Raw genomic sequence first — 17,127 nt, forward strand, 5'->3', positions numbered from 1 at the left:
CTCGACCGAAATTTTTCCAAAGGAACTCCAAAACCACTCTTATATCCTCCACCAGAAATGTAGAAAGCAAGGCACACAACTCAAGATGAGAAAAAGAATCACAACAGAGTAAAAAGGAAAGTAAAACTTTGGATACTAGTTTGTAAATCATATGAAACATCCACCAATCCAGCTAAAGGATCAAGATCACCACTAAAAGCATCAAAACAACCGATGCTTCACACAAGTTTTATTTAGATTGATCTCACAATGCTGGCAACCCATGAGAACTCTTAGCATCCACACCTTAGAGCCGTTGATATAAGTCGAGGTCTCACTCTACCACCCTTTGATTGCTTAAGAAGCGTTCTTCAAAACCCACTCGACTAGTGTGGCGACACCGAACCCCGTTGCAGTGCGCTTCTTGTCGTTGAAGACGGGGCCAGCCACGTCAATGTGCATCCATTGGACCTTCTCATCAACAAACTACAGAAACATATATCCGAATATAAGTTATCTAAAGGATAATCTAATCTTCAGTTGCATAGTAGGTTTCTAAAGCTATAGTTAAGACATTATTTGGTTGGTAAACACAAGAAGAAATGAAAGGTCAACCAGATGATCAAATTTTTCCCTTTCAGGAAGTTCAACAAAGAAGATGATATCTACCTGTTTCAGAAACAGAGCAGCTGTAATAGCACCACCCGGTCGACCGCCTGTGTTGACCATATCAGCCACACTCGACTTCATTGACTCCCAATAACTATCCTCCAATGGCATCCTCCAAAATTTCTCACCACTGGTTTCTGAAGCAGCAAATACCTCTTTTGCCAGGTCATCACTGGGCGTGAAGACACCTGAAAACAAAAGGGCGTTCCATTTGACCGATATACACATTTATGTTTTGTGAACAACACGACCATATATATCGTTGACTAAATAATCAACCTTCTAAAGAAGTGGTAATATTACATCTTAAATCAAATGTTTTCAGTGTGACAGTTTGACTCCTTAATTTCCATAGAATTTTGTAACTGTCTAATTCTTTTGTTATTTAATAGAAGACTCTTCTGTAGTCTCCAATTCTAAATCCGGGGTCTCGATAGAGCGAGAGGAAAAAGAAAAGGTTTGACAACGGAAGTGTCTCCAATCCAACCATTGAGCTTTTTGTTTCCCCACAATGTTGGAGTATTCAGAACTCACAAGAAACCCAATGTCATGTTCTGATCTTCAGATTGAATACAAATTATAAAGCATAAGATGCTCTGAAGGTTATCGTACCTGCAATTGAAGGCCCGAGAGCAACTATACAAGCACCAGTTAGAGTAGCTAAGTCAATTACCTGCAAAGCAATTTAATGTTATTAGAAGATAAATAACCACTTTCCAAAACTATTAGTAATGCCATTATCTGGTTATTGTGTGATGCCAAGAAATGAAACACAATTTCATCTTACTTATACATTATCAGGTAACTGATAAATGATCATGCACGTGTTCTAACCGACTCAAACCCGATATCACATTTATGATTTTCTAACGATACAAACTACTTGGAAAAAGGCAAATTCACTCTTTATTATTTTTAGAACTACAGATATTTGATCAACTGATACACAATTATTCACTATGACAACCTGCAATATGATAATGCATTCTCCCTTGCCTAAACACAAGGAGTGAGGTCCCATGTCAGATTAATCTATTAATTAGATGGGTTAAATTACAAGTTTAGTCTATGAATTAAGTGTATGTCTAATAGGTCCCTAAACTTTAAAAGTGTTTAATAAGTTCCTAAACTTTCAGCTTTGCATCTAATAAGTCTCTGACATATTCAACATTTTTTTAAATTAACGAATCTATTAAACATGAAATTTTGTATCTAATATAATCCTAAACTTTTAATCTCATATCAAATAGAGCTATAGATTCTGTTAAAATGTCAAATAGGTCAAGGACTATTAGATGCAAAATTGAAAGTTCAGAGATCTATTAAACACATTTTGAAGTTTAGGACTTATTAGACACAAACCTGTAAACTTGTAATTTAACCCATTAGACATCTAATGAATCCACAACAGTGACATTCAATCAAAATTAATCAATTATCAAATATCAAGTATTAAATTATTATATACATCTACCTTATCAACACCCTGCTTACAAGTATATACCAAAGCATCAGCAAGAGTAAGTCTGCCTTCAGCATCAGTGTTATTAACCTGAAAATTGGCAAAAATGAAGGTTAATAAATTGAAGATGTACTTTACCATGATTTGTAGTGAGAAAGCAGGTACCCACAAAAAAGTAAAAAGCTAATTCAGACAAGTTAGGAAAACTGACAGCAGCACTTTATGCTTCTTGAGAGCTGGTCACCATTATTACCATTTAGCATTATCATTATTATTACTTTATTAAATAGTTCGAGTTACATATTAAGATGATACGTTTTGTTTTTTGGTCCCTTTTTTTATAAGAAACAAAGCTTTCAAAATGGAAAAAATATATATATATATAAAAGGAAACTCCACGAAGAAAATGGCTCCAATTCAAAATAATAACACCTAATTGAAAATTACAAAAGGCCTTAGAAACCAATTCCTACAAAGAAGTATTAAATGTAATAAGATCTTAAACCTCCAACCCCAAAAAATTGTATTGTTTCTCTCCAGCCAAATATCCCAGAAAGTAACCACCAAGAAACAAGCCGACCACAAAAACCTTCCCCAATCTCGACATGGATGGGACAACAACAAACCTTCCAGACTTATTTTTCTGCTCATAAATATATAACAGTGAAATTCAGCTCAGCCACACAATTCGTGTCATCTAAATGACAAATTTGAAACTGAACACAAACAGAAATTATCACAATAGCATAGCCCAGAGATCCTTTTTTTGCGGTCAATCAACCAGATATACCTCAATCGTCTTTCCATTTGAAGCTGTGATAATATCCCCAGGTCTCATTCCAGTTCCACTTATCATGTTCTCACAGGCAGCAATAACAAAATGAACCTGTTTGGAAACAAGAATATAAGAAAACAAGCCATCAAACCTATTAGCATGATTAAGATCCTATTGGCATGGAAAGGGGTGAACATCTAGAATGTTTAACCTCCACTCCAAGAGGCTTGATTTGGCCAATGGCCTTTGCTGCACCAAGAACTGCCGCTGAACCTCCCATGTCAGTTTTCATAATTTCAATCGAACATCCGGGTCCTGTTTTAATGTTGTAGCCACCACTGGTGAAAGAAAAAAACATAGTTTCATTCAACCTGACTTACGGTCATAAATAAAACCTTATATCGAAATTAGGTTGTTTTATCGAAGTTATAAATACATCCATTTCTTGTTTCATTCAGCAACTGCTAATAAGAGTTGGCAATTTTACAGATGTATAATTACCTGTCGAAGGTCAATCCTTTCCCGACTAAACCCAATTTGACTGATACAGGTCCACTGGGCGGTTTGTAACGCAAGTGGATAAAATGGGGAGGATTTGTGGAGGCTGCAGCAACACCAAGATAGGAGCCCATATTCAATTCTTTGCATTGATCTTCATTTAAAATGGTTGCAGAAAGAACATCGCTGTAGCTTGATGCAATCTTTGTAGCCTCTTCTGCCAGTGCCCCTATCATGTGGATGTAGTTTAACAACGTCAGTACCATGCATGGTATCAATCATGAAATAAATGCTACGACATGCTAAATCAGTTCAAAACTCAAATATTTGCTGAAGGGTACAGATACAAAAATGTAAGAACTTACATTTCATGCCAATGGAAAACTGAAAAAAGCAGGTAATGCTATAGACAGACTTTAGAACTTAAAATTTAGGAGCGAACCTGGGGTAAGTACATTTGCAGGTGAGTTTACAAGTTCTCTTCCTAGAAGTACCCCAGAACTGACATTTTGGGCATACTTCAGCTTTTTATCCACTTCAGGTCCAGATCCAAGGCCAATAATTTCCACAGATTTAAGTGCAGACTTTTTGGACTCTGATTTATATCTATTGTCGTCAAATATCCCAAGTATAGTCCCTGCAATGTATTCAAACAACAGCAAAAGTTTAGTGTCAAATACAACATCAAACTGTCCACGTATTCATATACTAATATGAGACAAGTACCGGATGCAATGGCTGAGGCAATGTTAGGCTTAGATTCAGTAGAGTGCTCCCCCGCAGAGGCAAGAGATATAGCAACTTCCTTAGCTTGAGATGCTTTCGCTGCTGATGCAACAGCCTCACCTAAACCTCGAAAGGCTGATACAGTCAAAGCCGATTGCCCAAGGCCAATCAAACCAACCCTCTTAGTGCCAAGACCAAGAAGTTTCAGAACCGTTGATTGGCCAGCCTTCCCGGTGAAATCTTCCTCCGCAGAGGCTTCAGACAGCAATCCACCCAAGCGCGAATCCATCTTGTTCAAAATCGGATTCTTAAACTTGGAGTTTTCATCCTTCTCCACATCTTTCTCCGTCACTCCCACTGCAAGCAAGTCTCCTTTCCATTCCAAGACATCGATGTCTTTTGCCCCAAAAGATATCTTTGAGACATTTTTACAAACAGGTAACACACAATAAGTACTTCACGACAAACATGGGCACTTCAAAGCCTCCAAGAAACATTGTTCAAGAAAATACAAAGCCCACAATTGATTCAGACTTGGTTTGCAAATTCGATGTCATTTTCAACAATTACTACCGATCAAATTTAACTTGTAATAAAACACGATCTATAACGCAAAATAACAAACAAAGAAACCGAAGCAAATCGATCAAAATAGACTAGATCCTCGCAACCCACATTTCAAAAACCATAAAAAAAATAAATAAATAAAACCACAACTGATTCAGGCTTGAAAACCCAAAAAAACAAAGACCATCAAGAACAGATTTTGGTGTCCTACTGACCTGGGGGGGCTCACTCAGAGCAGGATTTGTGAGGCCCAGATTGGCCCGGGCCAGAGAGTGAGCCATGAACTTCCCTCTACGAGAACAGAAGGGAGCAAAAGCAAAAGAAACGCGAAGAGAGGCAGAGGAATAAGGGCGATAGAAATGGGTTAGTTTGGTGAGAATAAAGGAAGAAGAACGAAGGGAATACGAGACAGAAGAAGAAGAAGAAGACGCGAAGTTGGTGCCCAAAGATGCAACAATGGCGGCCATTTTTGGGTGTGTCAGCCTCCACTTATTTATAGTGAACCGTCAGAGCATCGATTCGCTAAAGGATTCAAAGCCAAAGGGATAAAATTCCAATTTCTATGATGGGTTTGGGTCTAATTGCTTGCCACCATCGCCATTGTTGTCTGAACCAATGAGATGGGCTCGCTCTTCCCTTCACTTTCCATATCTGTATACATTCCTTAGTTTATATCGTTTTCCAAAAAAATATCATCTATGTGATATAGCATGGGCTAAGGACATTTTTTATGACAAAAATATGTATAAACTATGTTCAGGTTGATCTTCATTTTTATATTCGACCAATTTACATATTCAACTAATCTATATTTCTATTGATCTTTCGTTTTAAAATCAAAATGTTGATATTTATATTCACTTTTTTTTTTCCTTTGTATTTGATATGTTTTTAAAATCCCCGAAGTAACTTACCAAACATTGAATGATTGGTGTCCTATGAATACAAAATAATTAATTTCATGTTTGCGTAGAACTGTGAAGTTCAAAACTACAATTTATATCAAGTTAAACTTAAGTTCGATAGATATAGATTAAGACATATATTTTCGACTAAAATGTTTTACACACCTTACAACTCCAATAATCATCTCTTTCAACAAAGTGTCACTGGTATCTTTCCTTCAAACATTTGCTATACGGACCAAATTGTGAGAACACCTTACGTCGATGATCACATTATCTCCTCTCCTTGAACAAAGGTACACCTTTATTCCTATCAGTCTATCTCAATTTGATAAGACATGTTTGACCACACCCTCATCTATTAGAAAAATAAAAAGAAATGAAAATTTAAAAATTTATTAGATACTTTTAAACTACCAAAATAAAAATCTGTTCTCTTGCTTTATTTTGTAAATAAAATAATAATAATCAGTGCAGAAGGAAAATATACTGGGGAATCAAATAACCTACTGTTCTAAAACATCTTTTTTTGACCCACTCATACTAATGAAATGTCGTGCTAGATGAAAAGACTATTATGTCCCTTTTCATTTTCTTTCTCCATCTCTTCTCCTATTTTTCAGTTTTCTTTCTCCCCTCCTATTTTTCGGTGCTTTCTTTCGATTTTTTGAGTTTTCAATTCAAAAAGATGGAAAAGGAAACAAATGAGAGTCGAAGTTGTTTTGACAAAGTCAGATGGATTTACGAATGAGGATTAAGATACTACTTTAATATCGGATTTTTTTTTTGGTTCATTGAAATTAAAAATGGGCATAAATCTCAAACTTGAATCCCGATAGAGATGGCATAAATCTTGATCCTTTTAAATTTGGGTTTGTTGAAATTAAATGACCATAAATCTCGAGTATGAATCTCGGATCGTGCAAACTCGCCTAAGTTTCCTTTTTATCTGGTTTCGTTTTTTTTTTCGAGGTAGGGTTGGTTGGAATCAAATGAACATAAGTCTTGGTCAGCATTCATGAAAATTCAGCTTGAGTTCGTTGACTAAAAAAAAAAGGTTGATAATCATCCACGGCAAGAATCGAACGCGAGTGCAAATGACCACAAACTTGCTTATGTTTTGGGATTTTTGCAATAAAACTTGGGCAACAACCTGGGCGAGGTTTTGTCTTCAATCCAATTTGCCACAAAACTCGAGCAAACTTTGTTCTGAGTTTTTAGATTTATGTAAAAAACTTGGGCAAACACACGGGCGAGTTTTTGTCCAAATTTTCATGTTCAATCCAACTTGCCACAAAATTCAAGCAAAACTTTGGATCAAAATTTTGGGCAAAACCCCAAACAGATTCGAAGAAAACATGCCCGAGATTTGTTCAGATTTTCATGTCAAGGGGGAGTTTTGTAAATCTCGTACAACGTCTTTTGATATATAAAATATTGGATATAGTTTTAATAACACTCTCCTTCATTTGTTGGTTTGGACGAGTAATAACTCATCGTTTATATTTCAGACTTCACAATTTTCATAAAAATAGGAGTAGTTTTGTACTTTCGCGTTTACCGACGTGTCAAAGTTCTCTTAGTAAAAAAAAAAAAAAGTCATTTTAGCGAACCGAAAACCTTTGATGAATGGTACTCACAACCTCTATCGTTGAGCTATGATTTATTTTCTTGGTTTTCCTGCCTTTTATATGTTTTTTAATAATTATTCAGTACAATCCAATAACCAACTTTTTATTATTTTTCTGGTGGGCTTTTGAAAATGTGTAGTTTCTTCGAGGATACGGTTTTTATCATAATAGAATAGTCTGCCAAATGGATGATTAAATAGGACACCATTCCAAATGCTGCAGCGGCCACAATTTGGACCTGTACAAGTTAAGCACATGAATTATGGTAAATTTAATGTTACATGAGTTTGAAAATTTACTTAAGGTCCTATAAGTGATAATTAGTATTAGACCGTTAATCAACTCAAAAGTTTAAGCAGATGAATTACAGCAAATTTAATCGATGACAGCCCATTCTGTCTCTCCTACCTAGTTCAAATGTTTTTATGTATTTTCTTCTGTCTGTTGTTAGGCACTACAAATTTAGTTGCTTCCTTTTTATTTCAATATGGGGATTAGTGATTATGCTCATAGGTGCAGCAATTTTTCAAACCAAGTATGAATGCCGTTGCAATATCAATATTGGGTGTAGTTGCAAGCTTTTTTCAAAGGAGAAAAAACAATTTTTTCTTCAACGAATGGCTTACGTAATTAGTGGAGTGGCTTACGTAATTAGTGGAGTGTTGATAAATGATTAAACTTGTTGTAACTCGTCAACTTAAGTTTTTGGGTTCAATAATGATTTAACATAGTGTTAAGTCAGTGCAACAGATCCTGTGTTCGAATTCTTGTAATGTCATTTCCTCCTTAATTGATATTGATAACCATTTATTGGGACTTGTCAAATTTTCAAATCCACGGATGCAGAGAAGTGTTGATAAACAATTAGAATTGCTATAACCTATAAGCTAGATAAACATCATATACCACTTGACCCTTGTGAACATCGCAATCAATACGGTATTGTTCGACTTTGATCAACTTTTGATTCATTATCTTTCCTACTAGACTTCTTTGCACGATGTTCCAAGACATTTTTCGGAATGGTGCGATCGACTTTATTGTTAATAAGATCTTTCATCCCCGTGACTGCTAAAAGAGATTCGAGATTCAACTACCAGAGTGGTGTTTTATAGACCTATTACCCTCACTACAACTACCTCTAAAGCCTTGGCTAAAGTGTTGGTTGAAAAGATGAAGGATGTTCTTTCCTTTACGATTTACGATCTCTTTTGCTCAAATGAGTTTTTTTTAGTGTTAAACATGTTAAATTACTAATGAACCAAAAAACTTAAACTAACAGATTAGGATAAATTGACAAAGAGAGGTGTAAACACTGAGGAGACACGAGATGAAAGAAAGTTGAGAGCTCTTAATAATTGCCAAGAATCTTTTACAGGAGTCTTTTATTGAAACTACATATACTTGACACAATTTTTATTCAGATTGATCTCACAATGCTGACAACCCTTGAAAACTCTTGGCATCCACCTTAAAGCTGTCAATAACGTCGAGGTCTGCCTCCTCTTCGAGTTTCGAATGCTTAAGCAGCATTCTTCAGAACCCACTCCACTAGTGTCGAGATGCCGAATCCTGTTGCAACACTCTTCTTGCTGTTCCAGACTGGACCAGCAATGTCAAGGTGCATCCATTGGACCTTCTCATCAACAAACTACAGAAACATATTTCCAAATTTTAGAGTTTTAATGGATAACCTCATATTCAGAGGCATAGTAGGTTTCTAGAGCTACTTAAGACATTATTTCCTTCGTAAAAATATAAAGGCTAAACTAAGTTATGAGTATAATCCGAGAACTTTAAAAGGTATCTAATAAATTCCTTAACTTTCAATTTCGTGTCTCATAGATCTTCAAACTTTTAATTTTGTGTCTAATAGACCCTTGATTTATTCAATATTTTTTAAAACTTAACAGATTTATTAGGCACAAGATTTCAATTTTCTGTTTAATATACGTTCATGAGTTTTAAAAAATGTCTAATTAATTAGGGACCTATTGGACACAAAATTAGAAGTTGAGGAACCTATCAGACACTTTTAAAGTTCAGATTCTGTTAGACACAATTGAAAATACATAGACCTATCAGACAAACTCAACCCCGAAAAAGTTCATGGACTAGAACTTGTAATTTAACCGAACATAAACTTTTCCTTTTCTAGAAGGTGAACAAAGAAGATGATATCCACCTGTTTCAAAAACAGAGCAGCTGTAATAGCACCACCTTGACCAGGACCTGTGTTGATCATATCAGCCACCCCTGACTTCATTGATTCCCAATAACTTTCCTCCAATGGCAGCCTCCATATTTTCTCACCACTGCTCTCTGCTGCAGCAAATACCTCTTTTGCTAGGTCTTCATTGGGTGTAAAGGCACCTGGAAACAAAAAATGAAGTTTGTAACAATCCCATTCTTCTGTAGTCTCCAATTTTTCAGTTGGGTTTCGATACGTAATTGTCCTCTTTCTCATTCATTCTTGTGTTCTAACTTTGACAGGAAACCACCCACCATTCCAAGAGAGGGAGAAGAAAGAAAAGGTTTCACAATCAAAGTGTCTCTAACATTAACATTTTGATCACACAATGTAGCATTATTTAGAACTCTTATGTTCTACCTGACCTTTGATCCAATGTTATTAACAACTCACAAGAAACCCAATTTTATGTTCTTATTTTTCAAATTGAGATTATCATACCTGCAACTGAAGGCCCAAGAGCAGTTATACAAGCACCAGTTAGAGTAGCCAGGTCAATAATCTGCAGAGCAATTTGATGATGTTGCATTAGACCCAATTCCCAAAACTATTAGCAATGACATATCTTTTCAAACATCTAACTTATTTCTATATCTACCTTGTCAACGCCCTGATTACAAGTGTATATCAAAGCATCAGCAAGACAAAGTCTGCCTTCAGCATCAGTGTTGTTAACCTGAAAATTGGCCACAGTGAAAGATAATAATTTGAATATGTACTTTACTATGATTTGTAATGGAAGGGGAAAGAAGAGAGAAAAATTCTGTTTAAAATGAAATCCTATTTTCTTCTTAGACTTTGACAACACAAAGCAGGTATAGAGATTAACTGCTGTCAATGTTGGCTAAGTTGACAGGAGCAATTTATGCTTCTCGAGATCTCATTATCAATGATGACTTTTGAAAAAAATACATTTAAAAAAGGCACTAATTAAGTGCTTCATCTAAAACACTTTAAGAGTGTTTCTTAAAGTATTTTTGAAAACTTTGAATTATCTAATCAAGTACCACTAAAATTTTAAAAATAATTTTACCAATTTAATCTAAACTCACTGTTATTGCCATTGTTACTGTTACTATTATATCATTCAAGAGTTTTATATTAAGATTGTAAGTAGAATATTTTTGTTTATGCAGCAAGACTTTTTATACCCATCCCCTTGGAATCAGATATATAACAGTGAAACTCTGCTCAGCCACACACTTCTTGTCATCCAAGTGACAACTATTTTAGGACCAAACTCAACAAAAACATAATTTTCACAATGATAAATTATCATTGATAATAACCCAAAGATCCTTTTTCTGGGTCAATGAATTAAAGAAGATTTTTTCTTTTTGATATCCGTGAGTGTTCAGGCCAGCTTGCGCCCACCTCGACTAATCTCATAGGGCAACCGTCTGACCCTACAACATTTGGTGCCGGAAAACACATAGGAATTATTACTTCCTAAAGTAGGTGACCATTATGGAGTTTTAACTTATTCCCTTTCAATTAACCCTGGTCTCTTTGGACTAATGAGTCGCCGAGGATGGTTAATGAACCAAAGAAGATATACCTCAATTGTCTTTCCATTTGAAGCTGTGACAATATCCCCAGGTCTCATGCCAGTTGCACTTATCATGTTCTCACAGGCAGCAACAACAAAATGAATCTGTTTAGGGACAAGAAAACAAGAAAACAAGCCCCCATTAAACCTATTAGCACAATTAAGATTCCTAATGACATGGAAAGGAGTGAAAAAATCTAGTGTTTACCTCTACATCAAGAGGCTTAATTTCACCAATGGCTTTTGCTGCTCCAAGAAGTGCTGCTGCACCTCCCATATCATTTTTCATATTTTCAATGTTACTGTTGGCTCCTGTTTTAAGGTTGTAGCCACCACTAATGGAAAGGGGAAAACAGAGAGTTATTCAACCATGTGTGTTGAAATTAGAACCAACCATATCTCACGAGACAGATAATATCACTAGCATGTGCAAGGGAAACATAAATCAAACACTAGATAAGTACTAAATATCACGGCAGCAGAGCCAGAAGATGAGAGATATGCTATTGCATGAATACTATAAATAAAATCTTTTATTGACTTAGGGTGTGCTTGGAGTATTTTTAGCAAAAGTGCTTTAATTATAAACACTTTTATAGAAGTGTTGAATAACAAATCACTTTAATGTTTGGTTCAACACTCTTAAAAAACTTTTCAGGCGGTTCTTAGTCTAGTTTTAGGTGTTTTTTGGGTCAGAAACATGATAGAACCTGAATAGAAATATAACAAAAAATAAGGACTACAATAGTTACCAAGTTATTCGAGGTACTTGGACCCTCCCTCTCTTGAGTATTCTTACTCAAGCTTAAACTATATTCACTAATTGCCTACCTTCATCTTTAACCGACTACTGTATTTATAACCAAATCCCCAATCCAATTACTAATATACCCTTGATATCCTAATACTAATCCTATCAAAACACTTTTATGTTACTCCTAGACATAATGGTTGAGTGAAAAGTGCTCTAAGCCAGGACATAAGTACTTTTAACCATGTCAAAAACACTCTCAAACATATATATATATGTCCATTCTTGTTTTGTTTAGCATTTGCAAAAGAAAGTTAAGCATTTTGGTAGGTGTATAATCACCTGTCAAAGGTTATTCCTTTACCAACTAAACCCAATTTGATTGCCGCAGGCCTACCAGGAGGTTTGTAAATCAAGTGAATAAAGTGGGGAGGATTTGCGGTGGCTGCTGCAGCAATGCCAAGATAGGACCCCATCTTCAATTCTATGATTTCCCCTTCATTGTAAATGTTTGCAGAAAGAACATCGCTGTGCACTGAGGTAATCTTTAAAGCCTCTAGTGCCAATTCCCCTAACATGTGGATGTAATTTAGCAAAATCAGTACACCATGTATTATTACAATCATGAAATAAATGCTATGACATGTTACAAAAATGTAAGAACTTCCCTTTCATGGCAGTGGAAAATTGAAAAATGCCGATGGTTCCATAGTCCACTAGCAAGAAAGTAAATGACAAACTTTAGAACATAAAATTTAGGAGCGAACCTGGGGTAAGTATATTTGCAGGTGAATTTACAAGTTCTCTTCCAAAAACTATCGCAGAACTGACACTTTGTGCATATTTCAGCTTTTTGTCCAGTACAGGTCCAAATCCAAGACCAAGAATATCCGCAGATTGAAGTACAGTCCTTTTGGGCTCTGATCTGTATCTGTTGTCGTCAAATACTCCAAGTACAATCCCTGTGATGTAGAGAAAAATTTTAGTTCTCCAATACACCAACAAAACTGTGCAGTATACACTTATCAATGTGGCATGTGGTGTGTTTGGAGCAAAAATGTTTAATAACTAGAACTGGGTGAGTTGGGTAGGTGATCAGAAAAGAGGAAATTGTTGAAGAAAGAACAAGATGTTTCTTTTTCTCTTCCGAGCATCGTAAAATAAAGAAATAGTTAAAATATTCAAGATAATTACGTATTTACAGAATACCGTCTCAATTCATCCTATTTCATCAAATCTGGGATGTGATATGGTTCCGAATAATACATTGTATATGGACAGTTCCAATAAGATTTAATTCTTGAATAAAAATCTATTTTTTTTTATTTCATCTATTCCATGTTCGGAACAGGAGGAGATACACATTACACCATGAAGAGAGACTAAATTGCAGAAAATAGAAATCTGAAAACAAGGTTATATTCTTTATTTTCAGATATGTGTTTGGTAGTAAATTTGAAAATTGAATATCAATTTAAAAAGTTGTTCATCGTGTTCAGCAATATATTTGTAACTAGTAGTAGTTACCAACTAAATATTACAAAAATGAAATGAGTTTATACCATGAAATAATATATTTATCAAAATTTTATTATTTTTTTCCTAAAACGTAATTCTACATTTTAAAGTTTTAAAATTCAAAACCTGAAAATTCTGAAAGCATAAAAACGTTGTTTTTTGAATTTTTACTGTTTGGATTAGAGAATCCGGAAAAACAGTTTTAAAAAACAAATCTTGATTCAAGGAAGAAACGTAAGTCGGACAGAACCAAACGGGCCCTAATAACTTTTATATTTAGCTCTATACTCTTAAAAGTCTTGGGACAAAACCATTCTACAAGCACTTTCCTTTAGATTGCTTCTAACTTTTTAGATACGAGGATTGTGAGTGAGAAGTACTTTTTTGTCATGCCAAAGCACTCCTAAACATAGCTTAAAGATTAGAACATGTACCAATTGCAATGGCCGAGGCAACGTTAGGCTTCGACTCGGGCACAAGGCTCTCGGAAAAGGCAAGAGATACAGCAACTGAACTTGCTCGAGATGCCTTTGCTGCTGCTGCAATGGCCTCACCTAGACCTTGAATGGCTGCAACAGTAGAAGCTGACTGTCCAAGGCCAAATAAACCAACCCTCTTAGAGGCAAGACCAGAAACTCTTAGAACAAGAGATTGGCCAGATTTTCCAGAGAAATCTTCCTCTGCACAAGCTTCAGCCAGCAGCCCATTCAACCTTGCATCCAACCTGTACAAAAGTGGATTCTCGAAGATGGAGTTTTCATCCTTGGCCACATCTTCCTGTGTCACGCCCACAGCTAGTAGGTCTCCATTCCATTCCAACTCATCCAGGTGTTTTGCATCAAATTTTATCTTTGAGACATTTTTACAAACAGGTAGCATGCATGCACCGTTAGTACTTCATGGCAAACGATACGTGGACCCCAAAGAATAGAAACTAAATTTGAGAAGATAGAATGCATGACTGGTTCAGATTTTGAGTGGGTTTTTAGTTGATGGAAAGTAGTTCTCAGAATTTTTGTGGTGTTTGGATACATAATTAGAAGTGGTTTTGAATTTCTTGGAATACTTAAAAGTATTTAAGTTAATTATTGAAGTATTCCAAGTTAATTTTTGTCTGCAGTGTAATAGATAGGGTGAATGATCGAACTTACAACCACTTAATTGTAGGTATATGTCAATTACCTAGAGTTAGGTTCACTTTTGCATATTTAAATTAGTTTTAACTGCTTAAAAGTACTAATACAAGCATAACTTAGTGGTAATTAGTATATATTTTTAATTAAGAAGTGGTGAGTTGGATTGCCACTCCATACATGTTGTACTAAAAAAAATGTTTTAAAAGTGCAAAAATAACTTAATTAGTGATTTTTAAAGAATTTCTTGAAAAATTATTTTAGAATGAGTACTTTTAGCGAAAGAGATTTAATGACAAGTAATTTTGTAAAAGTAATTTTTATATAATTATTTTAATGTTGGATTACAAACCCTTTTAAAATTATTTTCATATAGTTAAATTTTATTTTTGAATTTATATATAAATATATATATATATAGTACATTAATTTTTGAATGATTGAGCTCAAAAGTGATTTTAAAATCACCAAATTAATTACATATATTTGAAAAACTATTCGACGCCATTTATTAAATAATTATGGTGAAAAGAGTATGATATTTGCTCAATTTAGTAGGTAAGACATCTTGCTCCTTCTATACGGATTGGAGGTTCTAAAAAGACAAATTTGAAATTTAAAATAATTACCCTTTTAAAAACTAATTTCCTTTTTTCTTAACCAAAAACCACTTGGAAAATCACATTTAAAGTGATTGGTGGAGAATCTTTTAAAATGATTTTGAATTTTTCCAAAATTACTTATAAACTATTAAAGAACATGTCTATAGTAAAATTGAAGTAATCTTGATATTAGTTGATATTAGTGGAAGTGATTTTAGCCATTTCTTGAAATTTGTTTGACATAGCTTCTCTAAGAGCCTAAAATTAATTTTTAAGAAAAGAATTAAGTTTCTTATGTAACATATTTTCTAACTTAAAAGTAATTGAAAAGAAATCAAATTAACTTAAAAACACCTCTCTAAATATACTTTGAAAGTTGATTCTAAAAAAAGAGACCGACTCGAAATCACTTTCAAAACCTGCTCTATTGTACTTGGACGAACAATCATGAGAATAAAAAAAAATGTAACTAAACAAATAAAGACATCTGTGACTTTTTCTATAGGTCAAATATTCTAATTTCTACCCCGCAATTATAATACTATGTATATATTATCAACTAAAAAGAAAAAACTACAAGAAACTTATCCATATTTTTAACAATATTATATAATGTCGTTCATTTTAAGTCTTCTCAATACACATAATTTTACTTTTTAAAAATTTTCAATACAGATGTCGTCTTTACTTAAACACCCAACAATATCTTCTCCACCACGGTCAACATACAATTATGTTCACATCCCCGACAAGCAAGACTTTCAACATTAAAAAGCCGTAAAAAAGTCCAACAAGACCTTCAAAAAAAAAGTCACTCCGGCTAAAAAGTTGTGGGTTTCGAATTCTCATTTTCACGTGTTGTTGTAAAAAAAACGGCGGTAGCGAAAGAAAGCCCAAAAACACATGAAGGGACATTAGAAATTTGTAAAATGTGGTACAAACCTTGGGGGCATTGCTTGGCCCAGGGCGAGTGAGGCCAAGAGTAGTGGCCAGAGGAACTATATGAGCCATTAACAAGAACACACAAGAAAATGAAGAACGATAATTAGAAAAAAAAATGGCTAAGTTTTGAAAGAAGAATAAAAAGTGGAAAACGTGGTGATTTGGGTGTGAGAGAGCCTCCACTTATTTATAATGAGCCCTCACCAAAGAGGAAGAGATGGGATTGAGTGATCAAATTGAACAGAAATTTTGGTATATTATTTATTACTTGTTTTATTCACATGTTTTGAATAAAAAATCGTACGTAGTTATTATTGGTTCTCCACCAATCTTTCTTTCTTTGTCTTTTTGGAGTTTTGTTTTTGTTCCTTATTCATCTCTTTAGATGCAAATTTCATTTATTGTGTGGGGGGAGAAAAAGATAAAGTTGGAGAGATGAACCGTCAGCGAGAGGAGAAGTTTTAGAGAGTTACGAACGAAAATTTTAGAGAGGAAGATAAAAAGTTGAAAGAGATACGATGTTTTAGAGGGTATTGAGCGAAAATTTTAGAGAGGAAAAAGTTGTAAGGGGATAGGACTTGGAGATAAGTTAGGAGTGAAAATTCGAGAGAGAAGAAAAATTAGATAAGAACTTTAGAAAGAAAATTTGTGTTTTTGACTAAGGGAAGATTATGGATATATAAGTGAGAGACAACATTCATATTAGTACGAGGTTTTATAGTACACTTCTACATATTTTGACTAAACTTCTACATATTTGGACTTTAATGATGGGTAGGATGATCGATATTTTTTGAGCGTCTTTGTTTTCCTTCAAAGCATGTCACTTTTAATCATTATTTTGTTACTAATAAACTAGTAAATGTAGATTCAGATATATTGTGTATTAACATACCGACATAGACATATGCTAGAGCGACATAAATTAAATTAGTTAAGACGAGTATTGGGTGGACAAATGTTACATGGAAAAATAAAAGAAATGACTAAAATTGTTATTTTTAAAAAAATCCAATGATTAAAATAGACTTTAGTTAGAAACTCAAATAGAATAAACTTAAGAGTACATGATTTGAACATTTTTTTAATATCAAAATTGGGGAAATGTAGGATGGGAGATCGAATCTTCAACTTCAACGAAAGTGATAAGTGTTATGAGTGAAACTACC

General features: G+C 34.5%; 2 protein-coding genes across 2 annotated transcripts; both read right to left on the reverse strand.

Annotated features, from left to right (window-relative positions):
• Positions 1-109: 109 nt before the first annotated feature.
• Positions 110-5,313, reverse strand: LOC111024703 (leucine aminopeptidase 1). The gene is made up of 10 exons (XM_022302458.2): positions 4,892-5,313; positions 4,110-4,524; positions 3,826-4,020; positions 3,387-3,612; positions 3,097-3,223; positions 2,901-2,996; positions 2,123-2,200; positions 1,261-1,321; positions 649-836; positions 110-465 (listed from the first exon to the last, which is right to left on the reverse strand). Exons 1-10 carry the CDS (start codon positions 5,141-5,143, stop codon positions 337-339), a joined length of 1,767 nt encoding a protein of 588 aa, XP_022158150.1. The 5' UTR covers positions 5,144-5,313; the 3' UTR covers positions 110-336.
• Positions 5,314-8,543: 3,230 nt separating this feature from the next.
• On the reverse strand, positions 8,544-16,126 carry LOC111024709 (leucine aminopeptidase 2, chloroplastic). The gene is made up of 10 exons (XM_022302469.2): positions 15,959-16,126; positions 13,716-14,130; positions 12,531-12,725; positions 12,106-12,334; positions 11,221-11,347; positions 11,022-11,117; positions 10,062-10,139; positions 9,905-9,965; positions 9,398-9,585; positions 8,544-8,863 (listed from the first exon to the last, which is right to left on the reverse strand). The coding sequence occupies exons 1-10, from the start codon at positions 16,025-16,027 to the stop codon at positions 8,735-8,737; spliced, it is 1,587 nt and encodes a 528-aa protein (XP_022158161.1). The 5' UTR covers positions 16,028-16,126; the 3' UTR covers positions 8,544-8,734.
• Positions 16,127-17,127: the final 1,001 nt, after the last annotated feature.

Source organism: Momordica charantia (assembly GCF_013281855.1).
Source record: "Momordica charantia cultivar OHB3-1 chromosome 8 unlocalized genomic scaffold, Mcharantia_2.0 BLBB01000008.1, whole genome shotgun sequence".
NCBI lineage: Eukaryota > Viridiplantae > Streptophyta > Magnoliopsida > Cucurbitales > Cucurbitaceae > Momordica > Momordica charantia.